This window comes from Salvia hispanica, chromosome 5, assembly GCF_029641045.1.
Source record: "Salvia hispanica isolate PSC_SH4W2 chromosome 5, Shi_PSC_v1, whole genome shotgun sequence".
NCBI classification, from domain to species: domain Eukaryota; kingdom Viridiplantae; phylum Streptophyta; class Magnoliopsida; order Lamiales; family Lamiaceae; genus Salvia; species Salvia hispanica.
In genome coordinates, this window is record NC_142696.1 from 33339631 (window position 1) to 33358246 (window position 18616).

At 30.6% G+C, this 18616-nt stretch overlaps 2 protein-coding genes and 1 long non-coding RNA gene across 3 annotated transcripts; 1 reads left to right on the forward strand and 2 right to left on the reverse strand.

Moving 5' to 3' along the window:
* Positions 1-4342: 4342 nt before the first annotated feature.
* Positions 4343-7477, reverse strand: LOC125209973 (uncharacterized). Its single transcript, XM_089059214.1, has 8 exons — positions 7471-7477; positions 7296-7374; positions 6788-7205; positions 6280-6634; positions 5808-6183; positions 5375-5624; positions 4975-5254; positions 4343-4875 (listed from the first exon to the last, which is right to left on the reverse strand). Exons 1-8 carry the CDS (start codon positions 7475-7477, stop codon positions 4343-4345), a joined length of 2298 nt encoding a protein of 765 aa, XP_088915340.1.
* Positions 7478-8422: 945 nt separating this feature from the next.
* Positions 8423-18309, forward strand: LOC148926678 (uncharacterized). Its single transcript, XR_016130291.1, has 5 exons — positions 8423-8840; positions 8927-8990; positions 9067-9145; positions 10623-10683; positions 17959-18309. It is a non-coding gene; the product is annotated as an uncharacterized LOC148926678 (long non-coding RNA).
* On the reverse strand, positions 15233-15802 carry LOC148926679 (uncharacterized). The gene is made up of 2 exons (XM_089058408.1): positions 15638-15802; positions 15233-15570 (listed from the first exon to the last, which is right to left on the reverse strand). The coding sequence occupies exons 1-2, from the start codon at positions 15800-15802 to the stop codon at positions 15391-15393; spliced, it is 345 nt and encodes a 114-aa protein (XP_088914534.1). The 3' UTR covers positions 15233-15390.
* Positions 18310-18616: the final 307 nt, after the last annotated feature.

Consider the following 18616-nt stretch of genomic DNA (forward strand, 5'->3'; position numbering starts at 1 on the left):
AAAATACTAAAATATACAAAATATGCAAATAATAGATATGTAATGCAACTTTGACACTCAAAACGGACCAATAATGGCCTTAAAACCGTGCGAAATGAGCGTATCAGTCCCACTTTAATTAAGAAATTACTACACCCTAATAAATGTAACATTTATACCATTTTAATTTATGATCTAAGTGGAGTAAAAATAATAAAATTAATGATAAAGAGAAGATGTGTGACTAATGATAAAAGAGTATGAGTTAGAAGGATTAATATATACATAAAAAAATATGGGTGAGTTAAGATCAAAGAGGTAAAACTCAGATAATTGGAATAAGAAATGTACAATAACAGTATTTTAGATGAATAAAAAAATATTTTAATTAATTAAATATAATTTTTTTTAAAATATACTCCATATTAGTTAGAACACTTTAAAATATCCAATATGAATAGAGGAATCACACTTCAATGACATAGTACAACGCTATAAATACAAATTGTTAAATAAGAAACATTATCATTACGAAGACATTTAAGAAATTGTTTTAGATGAATTAAATGAATATAAAATAGATATGATAGATGAAAAATTTAGAGAGATAAAAACAATAAAGTAAGTGATAAAAAAAAAATAAAACTTTTAATCTTGTAAGGAATAAATTTCTTACTTCCCGCCGCATATACATATAAAAAGTAAATTATCATTTAAAATAACGATAATATTTTATGCATCTTGTTTGTTTCAAATAATGTGACAATTTACACTACTCTTTATATTAAGAAGTTATAGAAACTTTATAAGTTAGATCTTATTCCGCAATTTAATCTATAAACAGTATTGTTTAATTAATTAGAGACTAATTAATATATGAGTATTAAAAACTATAATTGAGTTAATATAGGATGTAAACTGTAAAGATTTACCTCCCGTGCTATGCACGGGTCATAAAATTTTCAAATAATGAAGATAAGTTCTAAGGTGAGTGGATTCAAATTAAAAAACCGAAAACAAATATGTAATGATGTTTATAATTAAGAATATGTGTTGATTAAAGTAACTATTCATAACATTATAAACAATTTAAAACATTATAAACAATAACAAAACGAAAAATGAACTTTTCTCATAGAAAATCTAAATAGTATATTCTTAATATATACCCTAAGTAAATTAAAATAACATTGTATATTTATATAAGATTGATAACATGAGTAAATAATAAAACAAAAATAATTTTTATAAGGATAAAATAAACAAAAATATCATATTTTTTAAAAATTGAAGTGTATTACTCTTCATTTTGATAAAAAATTTTGTTTGGTTGTAGTATAAGTTTTTATACAAATTCGGTAGTCTTTTAAGAAACTAACCTATAAAAGGGGGATATAGTTCGCAATATAATTGAAAATTTAAGATAATCACAAAATTAACATAAATAATTTTGAATCTTCGAAAAAAGTGAGTCTACTTGATTATCCATATAGGATAGAGTTGGAAGACTAAATCTCATGAATCAAACACACTACTGATTTAATTTCGGGATACAATCTTGCAAACCGAACACCCTCATCGTGGATTGCACACTATAATCAACGACAATGTGTTTATCTTAATTACTACCATGCAATCTATACAATATATAAAAGGGGAGTTTTGGAGAAATTTACAAGATTGCCATTTAAAATAAAAATTAAATTAAATTAAATGTATATAATTTAAAGGTCATTAAATATGTGATTAAATGAAGTGAGTGGGAGGTTTTACATGAGTGGAGTGAGTGGGAGGTTTTACTCCATTTCTTAATTTTACTCATATAATTTGCATCGTTTTTTTTTTATTTAATTCACCGGTTTTGGTGATTGTGATTATTTTTGTTTATGATTTCTAAGGTACAGATCGCTCTTTGTTGACATTAGACGAGCGAAAATTGTTCTAATTTTGTGTTATTTGTTGTTGATATTAGTTCTTCACCGAATATTGATTGCAGGTTCCTATATGGAGTTTAATTTTAGAAATTTTAGATGTATTGATCATCGAAGTAGGTTTTTTAAATTTCTGAATTGTTTGCGGTTTTAGTTTTGCTATGATGTTGTTGTAATGTTGTGATAATGTATTTATTATCTACCTCATCATCTTTTTCTAGTGCAATTCAACTACTTGTAACTCAGTACATGATAATTGGATAAATTCAGTCCAATTATCTTTATGCTAAAATGCAAATTCGACTGATTATATAAATTGGACCCCATCTAAAAAAAATTACCATTGATTATGGAGACTACAAAAAAAAATTGTTTATGTTGGCTTCTCAGCTACAGTTATTCCTCATGTTGATGGAGTTTTTTCTACACTTAATATTTTTATGTTTTTTGGCTTAGGTGCTTCTGGGAGATAGGGGCCGGAAAATCGAGTTTAGTTCTTCGTTTCGTGAAAGGTCTTTGAGTGGCTATGATGGTACATTGTCAGTTAGTTCTTTGCGATTGTTGTTCATCATTGATAAAGTAAGGTGACGTTGATGAATCTGGAAGTAGGGATGCCTAATCTACTTATACATTTTTTTCATTCTGTAGGCATCCTTTGATCGGGCCAAAAAATGGGTCGAGGAGCTCAAGGCACAAGGTAGATATCAGTTGTAATGCAAATTTGACATTTGCTATTTCCTTTTATTTTCTGTAGCCCATTTAAATATTGTGTTTGAGAGTGAAAACTGGACTATGAATAATGCTAAGAAGTCACGACTCATTTGTATTGTCAGCTGAAGAAAGTAATTGGAGTTGTTGGGGTTATGTTGCTTTAGAATGCTATAAGTTTTTAGTTTTTATTTTTATTTATTTATCTTTTTTTTGGAGACAAAAGTGTTGTTTAAGAAGAACTAGTGTTAACACCCGTGCTATGCACGGGTCATAGGATTTTCAATAATGAAGACAATTGGTAAGTAGTTTAAAATTTAAAATAAATATAAATACAATATGGAGAAAAATATCAATCTCTGTCCGCGAAGTAAACTATCTGTCCGTTGATTAAAATGTATATAAGGAAATGTGCAACTAAAATGAATTTTGAGGGCTAATCTTACACAATTACAATATAATAAAATCAGAATTACAAAATAGTAGTTAACAATTTAACTAAATAAATAGATCATAAGTTTCCAGAACAAAAATCACAAAAATAGAAAAATAGAAAAATAGAAAGTACAATAGTAACAACAACAACCATGAGTTTATAAATTTTGAAAAACTTCTTTGTAAACAACATTAATAGTAGAATCTTGACTCCTATCAATATCATCTTTACAAACTAATATCTTCAAACCATCACGACTTGTGACTCTTGATACAGCAACATACAGTTGTCCATGACTGAAGACGGGCTTTTTCAGAAACAATCCAACATGTGAAAGCGATTGACCTTGACTTTTGTTAATAGTCATTGCATAAGACACAGTTAATGGAAATTGTCGTCGTTGGAATTTGAATGGCAACGATGGATCAGATGGTATTAAAGTCATTCGAGGAATCAATACCTTAAGACCAACATTATGACCAGCCAATACTTGTCCCTCCAAAACATAGTCACCTAAACGTGTAATAATCAATCGGGTGCCATTACACAAACCATTAGAAGGATCTATGTTCCTTAACAACATCACTGGAGTACCAACTTTCAGCAACAATTCATGATTAGGAGTACCTGAACATTTCAAATTATTCAAAAATTCAACTGTATGAATCTCAGCAAAGCCATTTGATGTCAAATCAGAGTTTGATATACTATCAGAGCTCAAATAAACTCGACCTTGAGACTGATCCAATGAAATCATGAACTGATTAACCTCATCAACTACCTCTAAAGTAGGAGCAAGTATTGCACGACCATGCAAAGAATTACTTAACTCATGGGGATTCATATACGAAGGATATATGTTGGAAATAATGGTTCTAAGAGGATCTCCAGAATTAGACAAAACAATGTCAGAAGGAAGATGAATAGATACTTCACCATCATTTGGACCACCAATAACCCCATCTCCAATAGAGGCAACCCAAGAGGAAAAAGCCTCTAACTTGGAGGCTTCATCACCATATTGAACACTCAATAGTCTCATATTTTTTGTCAACCTCAAAACTGTACAACTCCTCCAAAGATAAGAAGAGTTAACGGTAGCATTGACAACGTCTTGCCTTGTACCATTAGGAATAACTGGTAAAATTTGCCTAAAGTCACCACCAAAAACTACAGTTTTTCCCCCAAAAGGTTGGTCCATACTAAACTCATTACATCCACACATAATATCTCTGAAACTCCTATCCACGGCTTCTATACAATGTTTATGGATCATTGGAGCTTCATCTCATATAATAAGTTTAGCTCTCAAAATGAGCTCAGCAAGTGCACTCCCTGGTTTTATATTGCACATCGAATCTTCATTCACATTGATAGGAATCTTAAAGCGGGAATGGGCCATTCTACCACCGGGCAATAATAAAGAAGCTATTCCACTGGAAGCGACATTCAAAACAATATCACCCTTCGAACGAATCCCTGCAGACAATGTCTTCCATATGAAAGTTTTACCAGTACCTCCATAGCCATATACAAAAAACATTCTCCCAGCATTTAAATCAACACTTGACATTATTGTATCATAAACATGAAGTTGTTCATCAGTGAACTTGGATACAAATTCCAAATGTTCTCTTGCTAAAGCTTCACGATCATAACATAACTCATCACTGTTCAATCTATTGTCAGGAGTTTCAAAATACTCTGAATTTGGATACGGCATACAGCTGAAGTTACGCAAACTTTTGCCAACATTGGCCAACAATTTCTCAACCTCGGCCAAAGCGAAACTCTGAATTTGATCATCATTGAGCATCAAAGCTACAAATACCGAAAAAATAGTAAATTAAATTCACGATATAAATAAAAAAATCCCTAACATAAATAACAAAAACAAAATTGATTTCACTTATAAGTTACCTGAATGATTTGAAAGTTTTCGTTGGTTATAGAGAACATCATCAGACAAATATTTCCAACAACTTTGCCAAACTACATCAGGGCGTGAAATAGATTCGGAGGTCAACAAACTAACAAACAATAGTCTTAGGGAATGCGCAGATGCCCAAAAAGAAGCCTCCACAATGCCATCAACATACTCTTTATCGTCATCCAACAACCCCAATGCAAAGCAAGCATCCCGAAATGAATCATATTGAACACCATTTACAAATCTAATGTCTTCAAATGATGTAGCTCCCTTGACAATATTCAACAAACACCTCAAGTAATACAGATCACCAGAACCAGGAGCAACATAAAACAGCCTCCCAATATAAAATCGTTGTTGTCTAGGCTACCAGTGATCCGTTTTCCAAACAAATTTGGTTGGATATTCACCATAAGTAAGATCTCTACCTTCAGGATATTTCTTATTTGCTTGCATCCATGCCAAAAACTTGCTTTCATGAATTGTTTTACGATTCAAAACATCATCCAAATCCTCAGATTCCTCAAAAATAACATGTTGCTCATTTGGAAGATGAAAACTCAATCTTTCAACAGAAGGATCCTTATATTGAATCTCAAATCCAAGTATTCTCCAAGCAGCTTCACATGACGATATATATCTGCAATCGTAATACAAACTGACTTCATCCAAATTTGGTTCAGCACCCTCGGCACCAGATTGAAAAAAGGATGTTGTCACACGATCATATCCCTTATTTATGTATTTAAATAAATATTTGATAGATTGTGATTGATTGCACCACTCAACATTGATATGACCACGATATTTCATTAGGAGAAACCGATTGTGAGGAACAACGTATCTATTATCTAATGGCACACCATCCTTCAAAACAACACGACCATTATCACTAAGTTTGTAAACAGGATAACCATCATCGTCAAACGACGTGGACGCAATATATTTCTTTGGAAAATATTTGGAACATCGACCATTAACCATGCACGGAGACGATTTTCGAATAACACCACATGGCCCATGCATCATGAATTCTTTGACATTATCATAATACAGGGGATCAATTACTGGATCAGGGAGTTCAGCAGAAATAATCTCATCAATGCGTCGAGGATGAGGTTGTTTGTCCTCATTGCTTAGAAAAAGTAGGATATGAGCATGGGGCAATCCACGCTTCTGAAATTCAACAGTATAGACAACTGCGAGAAAAATTTAAAGCCAATGTTAGTCATCAGAGAAAATAAGAAACGTAATTAAACGATGCAAATATAGAATTATAACAAATGTAACCAAACCTGTTTTGACAGCACCAAAAAATTTTTTTGTCTTAAGATCTCTTATCATATTATCCAACTTTACTTTAAAAATCCTGCAAACAATATCTGGTCGATGCTCCGACTTCAGCCCCTTGGATTCAACAAATCTAACTATCTCAGGCCACTTAGGATTACATGTAAATGTAATAAACAAATTTGGATACCCAAACCATCTACAAATTGACATGGCATCCTGGTAATTCTGAATCATATAGCGTGCACCACCAACAAAACTGGAAGGCAAGATCACTCGTTTACCATGTTTGGAGCCATCTGTCTCCCCTCGAAGAACAGCCTCAGCCAAACCATTATACATTTCAGCCCGTAGCTTTTTCTGGTTAGATCGAATGAATCTTAGTCGTCCACACTCGATCATCGTATAGGCATCCACGATAAATTGTTGAAATAATCACCGAGAGTACAAAATAATGTTACACTCACCAATTCTCTCATGCAACCGGTACGAAAAATATTCTTTTGGGCTAACTTTCTTTCTACGGGTCGAGGAAGAATTTCTACAATTGGAAAAACCAATATCTTCTTTATAACCATCCTCGCCATAAGCGAAAAGAAGTGGATATTGAAGACCAAGATAAGAAGGATGAAGTTCACTAATACGCTGCAGTTGCCTTGATTGAGTCTCAACAATAATATCTCTATCACCCAAGGCTTCATCAAAATCACCCACCACAAGAACAACAACCTCAGAGACAGAATGTAGGTTATAAGTTCTTCCATCCCTAGTTCTCTTACCGAGCAACCTTAAACTTACATTGGGTTGATTTTCTTGATTAATCTTTTCTTTGACCATTCGGAATGATTGTACCAAAACATTGTTTTCATCCAACATATTCTGAATATCACCAACTATTTCTGAATGAAGATCATTGTCAGCAACACTCCTCCTAAAAAATCGAGATATTATTGAATCAAATAATGACAAAAGTCTTAATTTAATAACTTCAAATTTAAGAGTAGCTCCCAGAAAAACATACCCAACAGACTTTATTCTATTATTGACCTCGTTCTCAGTATCATAGATGTACAATTGAGCAAACTTTGGATCGCAACCATCTGAAGGCAATAAACTACCAATTAAGTGATAATTTTGCCCATGCAATCGAAAGACGGGAGGTGAACGACCTGTGTTGATACTATTATCAACCTTACCTCCCATTGAGGTAAATCCAAACATTGAATTGTAAGAACGAATATTTTTCAAATAGTGGGTACTTTTCAGATCGTTAGAAAACATCAATTGACGTAATAATTCAGGAGGAGATATCATATTAGGAATCTGAATATTCCCATTCATACAACAATGCGAATATTTAGGATTTTTGGCCTTATATGGTTTGCCCAGACGTTCCTCAAACCAAAAGCATGCACCACAATGTGAACAGGTGAACGAAGCGTCACCAATATCCCAAAATTCTGTAAAGAAATAAGGCAGTATAAAATTAAAAACTAAAAAAAATGTAAAAATACCTTATATATGTGCAAACATAGTTGGTAGTTAAACTAAATAATTAAAGCGAATTAAAAATTTGTCCTAATTTGAATATTGTATATTCATGATTAATAGTACTGCATTTTTTTTAACAACTAAACTACAATATTGCTAATACAATATTGGAATGGATAATTTAAAAGATAATGACTAAAAATTCTAAAAATATATAAAGAAAATATTTCAATCAAAGCGAGAAAAATACCTTCATTTTTAACCAAACTTGAGCTAGCGATACTACTCTCATTCGCATCAAGTAAATTACGCTCAACACTATCTATGTTGCTCCGCACTGAAGAACTGTTAACCGTTACATCAACAATACCTACACCAAATATTACATCATTAGTACAATTGTTGTAAACAACACATATTTTAAAATTAAAACAAAAAACTACAAAATGACCACAAATTATAAAATGTCGCAAACATGAAGTAAATGAATATTGTCTTAGTTAACTGTTATACATACTAAGTTTTAATTTAATAAATGAAATAGGTTTTAACATTTAAGGAGTAGCCGTGTGTCAATTGCAAATACAAAGCATTTGCTTTATAGAGGACCAACATCGTCTCCTACGCCAAACACAAAATCACACACACACACACACACACACACACACACACTCCATCAATCATGCAATGCCGATAGTTTCTAAAAATCACAAATCGGAGTCAAAAATGAAACCGCTACCCAATTGCCGGCACTTAATTGCCCAAACATAATCGCCTATCTGGGGATTTGACAGAAACTCTTCAATTGCCCAAAGACACCAACACCGACAATCGTGCTAAAAATCGATAGACCGGCTACAGAGGTCGAAGATCGGGATTAAAAGAGGGGGCGAAGTGCTATAAAAGTTTCCGATCAACAGCTACAAACTAAAAATAAAATTTCCCAACACCAAAACTGGTGGCCGACGAAGGAGAAGAAAGGGAGAAGGAAGAGCTTCAAAGAAATCCAGCAACTAACTAAGACAAAGGTTAATTCCAAGGTTTTGGTGAAAAATCGAAGGATTTTCAATCCAAGGTAAAACAACAATCTAACAAAATTTCATTGATTACAATTAATCGATTAGGCATATATGTGATTCACAATCGTCCACTTTTCTGCAGAAATAAATCTGGAATTGATGAAAATCAAAGCAAAGAAAATCATAGTTTCATCAGATAAGAATTTGTAATAGAATATTCCTATGATTTTTTTAGATTAAAAAAATTAATTGATATACTTCTAACATTATTCTGTTTTACAGGTAACTAGAAGAGAACAATACATCGTCAAAGGAAACATAAAGATTACAATGCCATTACACAACAAATGCATTATCTAAGGTATATACAACTTACCTGATTGATTAAATGGGGTTTCATAAGCAATAGAACCTTTTATTGTAGTAGATTTCTTCAATTTCTTCATTTGATTAAGTTGTACAATAATGTCTGCAAAACATCATTAAAACATCATAAAACAGTAGCTACAACATGGAACATCAAAACACTAACCAAAATGTGAAAAATATAGTGTATGTGGTTGTAGAATTAGGAGCATTACTAATTGAGAAACAAATTTTTGGTACAACTATTGATCTTATGTCTGGAGTTCTTTAATTTGGTATTGTGATGGTTTTGATAGGAAACTTCATTAAGTTATGTGTTTCTCTTAATTATCTATCAATTGCATCTTAAATGTATTTCATAATGTGATAGATTCATTAAGGGCCTTTAAAAACTAAACAAAATAGTTATTTCTGCTAAACTATTATAGAGAATAATAAAAGATGAAAGATAAAACTCTACTTTTACTAATATGGAATCCTAAAACTACTACTGCCTTCAAATATTAACATAGCATAGTAAGGGCAAATGAAAAGGTAGATTTTAAAAGACAAAACTAAAATGAAGGGAATAAAAACACACCTAGTTTAATGTTCACTCATCTCTTCTTCAACAGTAATGTGTAATTGGATATTTAAAAACACAATTACAGTTCCCTTTGAGAAGAAACCTGCAGCAGCAAAGGTTAAAGAAGAAAAATATGAACCTAACGAATTCCTGAACCAATGCTGATACAAATGAGGACATAGGTGATATAGCTTTATCTCCTTAGGAAAACACAAGTACCAATAAAACTTTCAAGCTTCACCAACTTTTGAGATTCTACAAATATGCTACAACACATTAACTTTTCAACCATAAAAATTTAATGAACATAACAATTAATGAAAACAAATTACAAAAAGTACACATATATTGTTACAATTATAAGATAATTATTTTGATGATATTAGGAGTCAGTTAAATTCTTCAGAAAGAGATACAATCAAATTCCAAATTTGTGATATTGAAATTTTTAGGATGAGATATTTATTATTAGCTATAAATAAAGATAATGCTGCTAATATGTGATGTTCAAATTTTTAGGAGCCAGTTACTTTATTAATTATTTTGTGATATTCAAATTTTTAGGAAGAGATATTTATTATTCGCTATAAATAAAGATAATGCTACCAAAAAAAGTTTACATGTAGTTAAGCTAGAAGAAAACTCGGTATTATTGCCATGATTCTTATATTGAATCATGTAGTTTGAATTGTTGGATATAATTTGATTTAGTCTCAAACTATATAAATGAATAAATTTGTAGTTTGAAATGTTGGATATAATAAGAGATATTGAAGAAATCTCGGTATTATTGCCATGTAGTTTGAAATGTTGGATATAATTTGATTTAGTCTCAAACTATATAAATGAATAAATTTGTATATAAGATAAATTACATTTATTTAATACATATATTCTTTCATGACAGGAAGAAGTATGGTGGATTTAGAGTACAAAAACCATGTATTACTTCACACAAAGTCAGAAAGGTACTTTCTTTACCAAGTCCTCCATTACTTTATTACTTATTAGTTATAGTTCTAAATTATGACATGATTTTGTATCATTCTATAAGAGATTATATTTTAGACTTGAACATGCTTATATACAATTTAAAAAAGACATTTACTACTTTAAAAATTTAAGAAAAGATGTTTGTAACGAATAAGTTTAGGTGATATATATTATATTAAATGTTATATGTCTAGAAAGCATGACTAATAACTATTAAAAGTAAAATATAACTGAAATAGTAATAAAATCTCATAAACTTCAATATGATAATAAATCATTAGAAATAGCCATCCAACAATGCAAAGGGAAAAAATCAAACATACAAAAGCTATAAGCATAACACAATAGTTTTAACATTCAACTAATCAGAACCACTGTCTTCCTTCTTCTTCTTCTTCTTCTTCTTCTTCTTCTTCTTCTTCTTCTTCTTCTTCTTCTTCAACATATCACCAAAGGAATCTTCACAACTATCAAAATCCAGCTCCAAACATCTTTTAATTGAGCTTTCAGCATTGCATTCAAGACTACTCTCCTTAGTTATAATTGATAGATCAGGAGTGACAAATGCTTTATAAGAAATCTATAAAAAGGATAATGATCAGTGACAAATAATTAATTCATTAAATAAGATAAAACACAATAATCAAAGTAAATACCTCAGCAAGGTCTGATCCAAACAATAGGTCCGACAGCTTTAACCCAGGGGAAGCAGACTATGAATCCAAACTTTTAGGCACATACTTATATCAACTATTTCAGGCAAATTACAAACTTTATTCACTGTGAAAGGATATCTCATAGGAATCTCCAAATTATCTCTCATCTGAAGTTTAAATAAGCAATTTTGGCCCAAAAGTTTATCCTCTATCTCCTTAGGAATATAGTCACATTGATGAATCTGAGAAACAAAAATAGTATCAAATAATCTATATAATATAATCTAGGGATTAATTAACTAAAAATATACCTCATTAGGAGTTACAATAACGTTAGAAACTTTTTTCCCTAACAGAATTGCAACTTCTCTGTCCCACATCAGTAAGGAAGCATTGCTTGTATGATCAATAATATTTATAACAAACCTATATCTGCATAAAATAAAACTCAAAAAGTATCATATTAGAAATTAGAAATTATAATAATTAAAAAAAAAGATTAAATATGATTGTAGCTCTTAAAATTGTAAAATACAACTTTGTCAAACCTTTTCGATGCATGACCATATGTCTTCGTACAGAACGAACAATTATATTTCCCTGGAGAGATTTCATCGACCTTTTTATAACAAACCTTGCATGCATCATAAAACCACGTCCAATAATGACATTCTACAGATTCGATCCTACCAAATACCCAATAAGATCCACCCTGTGAATCAAAATAAGAAACAAACTAACATAAGATTAAACATTACTTGAATCCCCTGATATCCTGTTCATAAATGAATGAAAAGATCGCAAATTTACCTTAGTTAGTGCAACTAATAAGGCACTAAACAAATACAGTCACTCAAATTGCAGAATCTGAGATTTAATACCTGCTCCTAAATTGCTTTACTTCAGAAATGTCAGGATTGATAAGAATATTTGAAGCATTAAAATGTGTAGATATCCTTACATCACCTGAAAGACAAAACAAATTAATAATGTAACTAATTAAACTTGATAATATAATAATACTATATGAATTCTGTACAAACAAAGCGCAGACATATAAATAAGTGTAAAACTCTTACCTCTAAAAAAATTTGACTTGCAGAATTGGACAATAATAATTGGTATAGTTCCTTTACACTTCTCCAATTGTTTGAGATATGTATCCACATTACTATCCCAAATAGTACAACAAAGCTTATTATGACTGCCAAGATAAATCTAGGATCTGTCACTTCACACATCTGTGTCTTAGAACTCATTGTGAGCCTATAGGCATGCTTGGTGGCCTTATTTCTGAGATTATTTGTCTTAACGAAGAAGTTTCTAATGCAATAAAGTCTTCCTTCTATGAGCTGACATCCCATTTTCTGAATCAAATGCTTCCCAAATGAAGCTTGAATTCTGGTACCCTATTGAAAAAAAAAATTGTAAACAAATTACAGTTACTTACTTTAAGAATAAAAACAAATATATAATATATAATTAACATAACATAATCATGCTTAGTCTGTACTATTAATGATTAGAAAAAGATCATCGTTTCAGTTTAATAATCGGCTATAATTAGTAAACATACCTTTTTATCATGGAAAACAGCCTCCAAACTATCATCGTTTTGGTCTGCAGGATTGTGTCGATAGGAACGGACACATAGAACTTTGATAAGGGAATTAGGGATTCTGGGATGAAGATTATCAATAGCAGTGACCAAAGGTGTCATCATGACTTGATTTAGGATCTCTGTATGATCAAAGCATATATTTTCATTATCAGCATATTAGAATTAGAATGATAAAAATAGTTAAAGAAAATGTAAGCATTATTTGTTGACTAAACAGAACAAAGAAAAACACTAAAACATGGGTTCAAAGAAGAAAGATAATAAGCATGAAAACAATAGAATAGATGAACATATCTATACTATAGTCAGAATAGATGAACATATTTGTAAACAAAGAATAAAATCAGAATATTAATATCTGAACGGTAAGAAATGGTAAGAAGAAGAAGGTAAACAATGTAACTACTTGGAAACCAAGTTGATTGTTAATATCAGTGACCAGAGATAGTGTACCGCGGAGTGAATGTTGATAGTGAAGGAGGCTGAGTGATTCACACTTTCAGGGAGAAGGGTATTTATAGATAGATAAAAGCTAGGCCTGCGCATTTATGAAACAATGCAGCGTCCCAAAAAAATGCAATCATTAGAAGGACCTTTCAATTATCTCATTATCTCATATTATCTCATATAAATAATATATCACAAAAACTCTTAGAAATCTTTTAAATGTGTATTAATTACTAATTACTAATGTATAATGTATAATGTATAAATGTATAATGCATAAATGTATAAATATAATTTAAATATAATAAAATTTAAATATAATAAAAGTAAACACAAACTTACCTAAATAATAATAAGATTTGTAAAAGAGAAACGGGGTAATAAATATTAAGATATGTCAAAAAGACAAAAGATATTTAAAAATCTATACTTACATCAAACTAATTAAATAATAAAATAATCTATGTCACCTCTAGAATACATGTAACATATAAATACAAATATATAGGGAGATATATATATAGAGAGAGAGAGACACACCCACTAAAAACGGCTGAATCCTTACACAAAAGGAATGAAACATTAAGTACTATTAAAACCATTACAATATTATTGAATTTGGCAGTACCTGATGAATACAAACAGGTTCTTAAAAACCATAATAAAAGTAGCCGCTCATTGAATGAGAAGGAGACAAAATGCAGAATACACAATACACAATTACAAAGTGAGAACAGGTGTTCTCACGCATTGATTGATAGCTATGGTAGTATTGGAAATCTAATCATATCAATATCCTGAAAAAAGAAGTTATAAAGGGAAGAAATACTTAGAGTTCCAATAACAGAGGTATTAAATGAATCTGATTAAATAATGATTAGTTACATATAAGATTAGTTGTTTATCTAAGATTTCATCTCCAGTTATATATGACATAACGAATTTGTGTCAGAACTCAATTATTTATAGATGTATTTAGGTTTAACATAGTCAGAACTCAATTATTTATAGCCCCTTTTGTGTAGGAAATCATTCTTAAAAATCTTTATCTAGAACATAATCAGTTATTGTTAAAATTATTTCCTAAATGCTTGGCTTGAAAAATTCCTGTATGTTTATATACTTAACTTGTACTCTTGTATCTTGAGAAACTGTATCTTGACATTGTTTTATAGATTATGATATCAAAGTATTCTGAAATATATATATATATCCCTATATATATATATATACATATATAAAACAACACAGTACTCCATTCTAGAAAAGATAAAACAAATTACAAAAAGTAGTGTATACATATATATTAATAACCGTGTACCATTAATGAACATAACAATTTAATGAATATATATATATATATATTGTTTCAATTATAAGATAATTATTCAGATGATATTAGGAGCCAGTTAAACTTATAAAGATAATTTTAATAAAGGAGCAGTAACTTAATTCTTGCAGAAAGAGATACAATCATATTCCAAATTTGTTAAAATCGAGTTATTGCGAAGAGATATTTATTATTAGCTATAAGTAAAGATATTACTGCCATAAAAAAAATACATATAATTACGCTAAAAGAAAACAAAGTATTATTGCCATCCGTCAATCGGATTCACCAATTTATATTTAGGTGATAATACCTACAGAAGTGTAATTACATCTTTGTCATTTAAAATGGCTTGTAATGTTTGCTAAAATGGTTATATATTATATTAACTTTTAAATCTTCTATATTTCTGGGAAGCATAACTAATAACTATAAGAAGTAAAATATAACTGAAATAAAAAAAAGGACAATAAAATAAAACCTCAGAAACTTCAATATAAAATTAAATCATCAGCTAAAGCCATCGAACAATACAAAAAGGGAAAACACAATGCAAAAGGGAATACAATATTAAATCATCAACTAAAGCCATCCAACATAAGCAAAACACAATTGTTTCAACATCCAACTAATCAGAACCACTATCCTCCTCCTCCTTCTTCTTCTTCAACATTTCACCAGAGGAATCATTTTCATTATCTAAATCCACCTCCAAACATCTTTTAACTGGGCTTTCAACATCACATTCAAGACTACTCTCCTTAGCTATAATTGATAAATCAGGAGTGACCTCTGCTTTATCAGAAATCTGTAAAAGTATAATGATCAGTAACAACCTATTAAATAAGATAAAACACGATAATCAAAGTAAATACCTCAGCAAGGTCTGATCCAAACAACATGTCAGACAATTTTAACCCAGAGGAAGCAGGCTGTGAATCCAAACTTTCAGGCACATACTTATCAACAATTTCAGGCAAATTGCAAACTTTAATGACTTTGAAAGGATATCTCATAGGAATCTCCAAGTTATGTATCATCTGAAGTTTAAATAAGCAATTTTGGCCCAAAAGTTTATCCTCTATCTCCTTAGGAATATAGTCACATTGATGAATCTGAGAAACAAAAATAGTATCAAATAATCTGTATAATATAATCTAGGGATTTATTAACTAAAAATATACCTCATTAGGAGTTACAATAACGTTAGAAACTTTCTTTCCTAACAGAATTGCAAGTTCCCTGTCCCACATCAGTAAGGAAGCATTGCTTGTATTATCGACAATGTTTATAACAAACCTATATCTGCAAACAATATAACTCAAACGTGTCATATCAGAAACTATAATTAATTTGTATTCATTAACTATGTTGTAGCTCTGGAAATTGTTTAATACAGCTTTCTCAAACCTTTTCAATGAACGACCATAAGTATTCGTACAGACCGAACAATTATATTTTCCTGGAGAGACTTCATCAACCTTTTTATAACAAACCTTGCATGCATTATAAAACCACGTCCCATAATGACATTCTACAGACTCAATCCTGCCAACTACCCAATATGATCCACCCTGTGAATCAAAATAAGAAACAAACTGACATAAGATTATACATTATTGTTGTTTTTATTATTACTAAAGTTAAGTGTTCAAAATAATTCTCATAAAGCCCACAAAATACCTCAAGGCAATAAGCATTCTCCAATGTCTTCAAATCAAGATTATCAAATTCAGAAGTAATAATTTGTGGAACTTGGCTTAAGGATTCTAGAATTCTGAACCTTGAATCCCCTGATATTCTGTTGATTAAGGAACGAAATAATTCAAATTTAACTTAGTTAGTGTAACTAATAAGGCACTCAACAAATACTGGCACTCAAATAGAAAAATCTGAGATTTAAAACCTGCTCCTAAATTGCTTTACTTCAGAAATGTCAGGATTGATAAGCACATTTGAAGCCTCAAAATGCGTAGATATCCTTATTTCACCTAAGATACAAAACAAATTTAATAATGTAACTAATTAAATTAAATAAATAATTTAATAATACAATATGAATTATGTATAAAAAAAGCAGAGACATAAATAAGTGTAAAACTCTTACCTCTAAAAAAGTTTGACTTGCAGAATTGTACAATAATAATTGGTACAGTTCCTATACTCTTCTCCAATTGTTGGAGATAAATATCAACATTATCATCCCAAATAGTACAATAAAGCATATTGTGACTGCCAAGATAAATAAATAGTTAATAAAGATAATAGATAGCACAAAAAAGTTACCAATAGCAGAGTATGAAAAAATTTACTTTTCATCAGCAATTTGGATCTCTATCAACCTAAATTTGGACTGGTCTATAACTTTTCCAGGTCCAACAATAACCCCTATCACATCTGCACATACCACAATTTAGAAAAGGGAAAGAAAAAGAAAAATAAATAAATTAAACAAATTACACTAAAAATAGTACTCCCTCCGTCCCAAGGTATTAGACCAACTTTCCTTTTTGGGATGTCCCAACATATTAGACTCGTTTCCTTTTTTAGCAAAAAGCATTTATCTTATTTTATTCTCCACCTACTTTTTTCTCTCTTATCTCTCCTACTTTTTCCCTCTCTCATACTTTACTCTCTCCACTTTAACTATTTAAATATCAATTCCTTAAATCATGTGCCCAAAAGAAGTGAGTCTAATACTCCGGGACGGAGGGAGTACCATAGAATGCGTCATCATAAAAATTCCCATGACTTGATATTTGAGGAAAAGTTTTAAAAGAGAACATGCATTGAACAAAACTGGTATCTGTCACTTCACACATCCGTGTCTTAGAACTCATTGTGAGCCTATAGGCATGACTGGTGGCTTTATTTCTGAGATTATTTTTCATAACCAAGAAGTTCTTAATGCAATAAAGTCTTCCTTCTATGAGCGGACAACCGATTTTCTGAATTAAATTCTTCCCAAATGACGCTTGAATTCTGGTACCCTATAGATAAAAAATTGTAAAATAGAAAACAATTACTAACTTTAAGCATCCCACAAATTATATAAACATAATTTAATCTTATTTATTCTGTATATTCTACAAAAATAAAAGTCTCAGTTTAATAATATGCTATAATGCTATAATTAGTAAACCTACCGTTTTATCATTGAAAACAGCTTCTAAACTATCATCATTTTTGTCTGCAGGGTTGTGTTTATAGGAACGGAGACAAAAAACCTTGATAGCGGAGTTGGAGAAACTGGGATGAAGATTATCAATAGCAGTGATGAAAGGTGACATGACTTGATTTAGGATCTCTGTATAATGCAGAGTGAAGGTAGAGCTGAGTGATTAAAATAGAATGATAGATGACAAAACGGGAAATGGTAAGAACTACCTACAAACCAAGTTAATAAATATCACTGATCAGTGATAGTATAATGCAGAGTGAAGGTAGCTGAGTGATTCACAATTTCAGGAGGAAGAGTATTTATAGATAGATGAAAAGGTAGGCCAGCGCATTTATGAAATAATGCAGCGTTCCAAAAAAATGCAATCATAAGGACCTTTCAATTATCTCAGGTAAATGATATAAATGATACACCAAAAACGGTTGTTCATTAGTGGGCCATCTAACTTGGCCAATGAATACTATATTATTGAATAATCTATATAATCTACAGAATATATGTAACATATAAATATATGTATATAGGGATGTATTCAGGTCAGAACGCTAAGTATAAGTAAAACTCAAAACACTTGCAGTCCATTGGATCTTATGATCTAACGGTTAGATTAATGCCACGTGTCATCTAATGATGTAGAATTTTAGACTAATAATGTAGCTCGGATAATAATGTA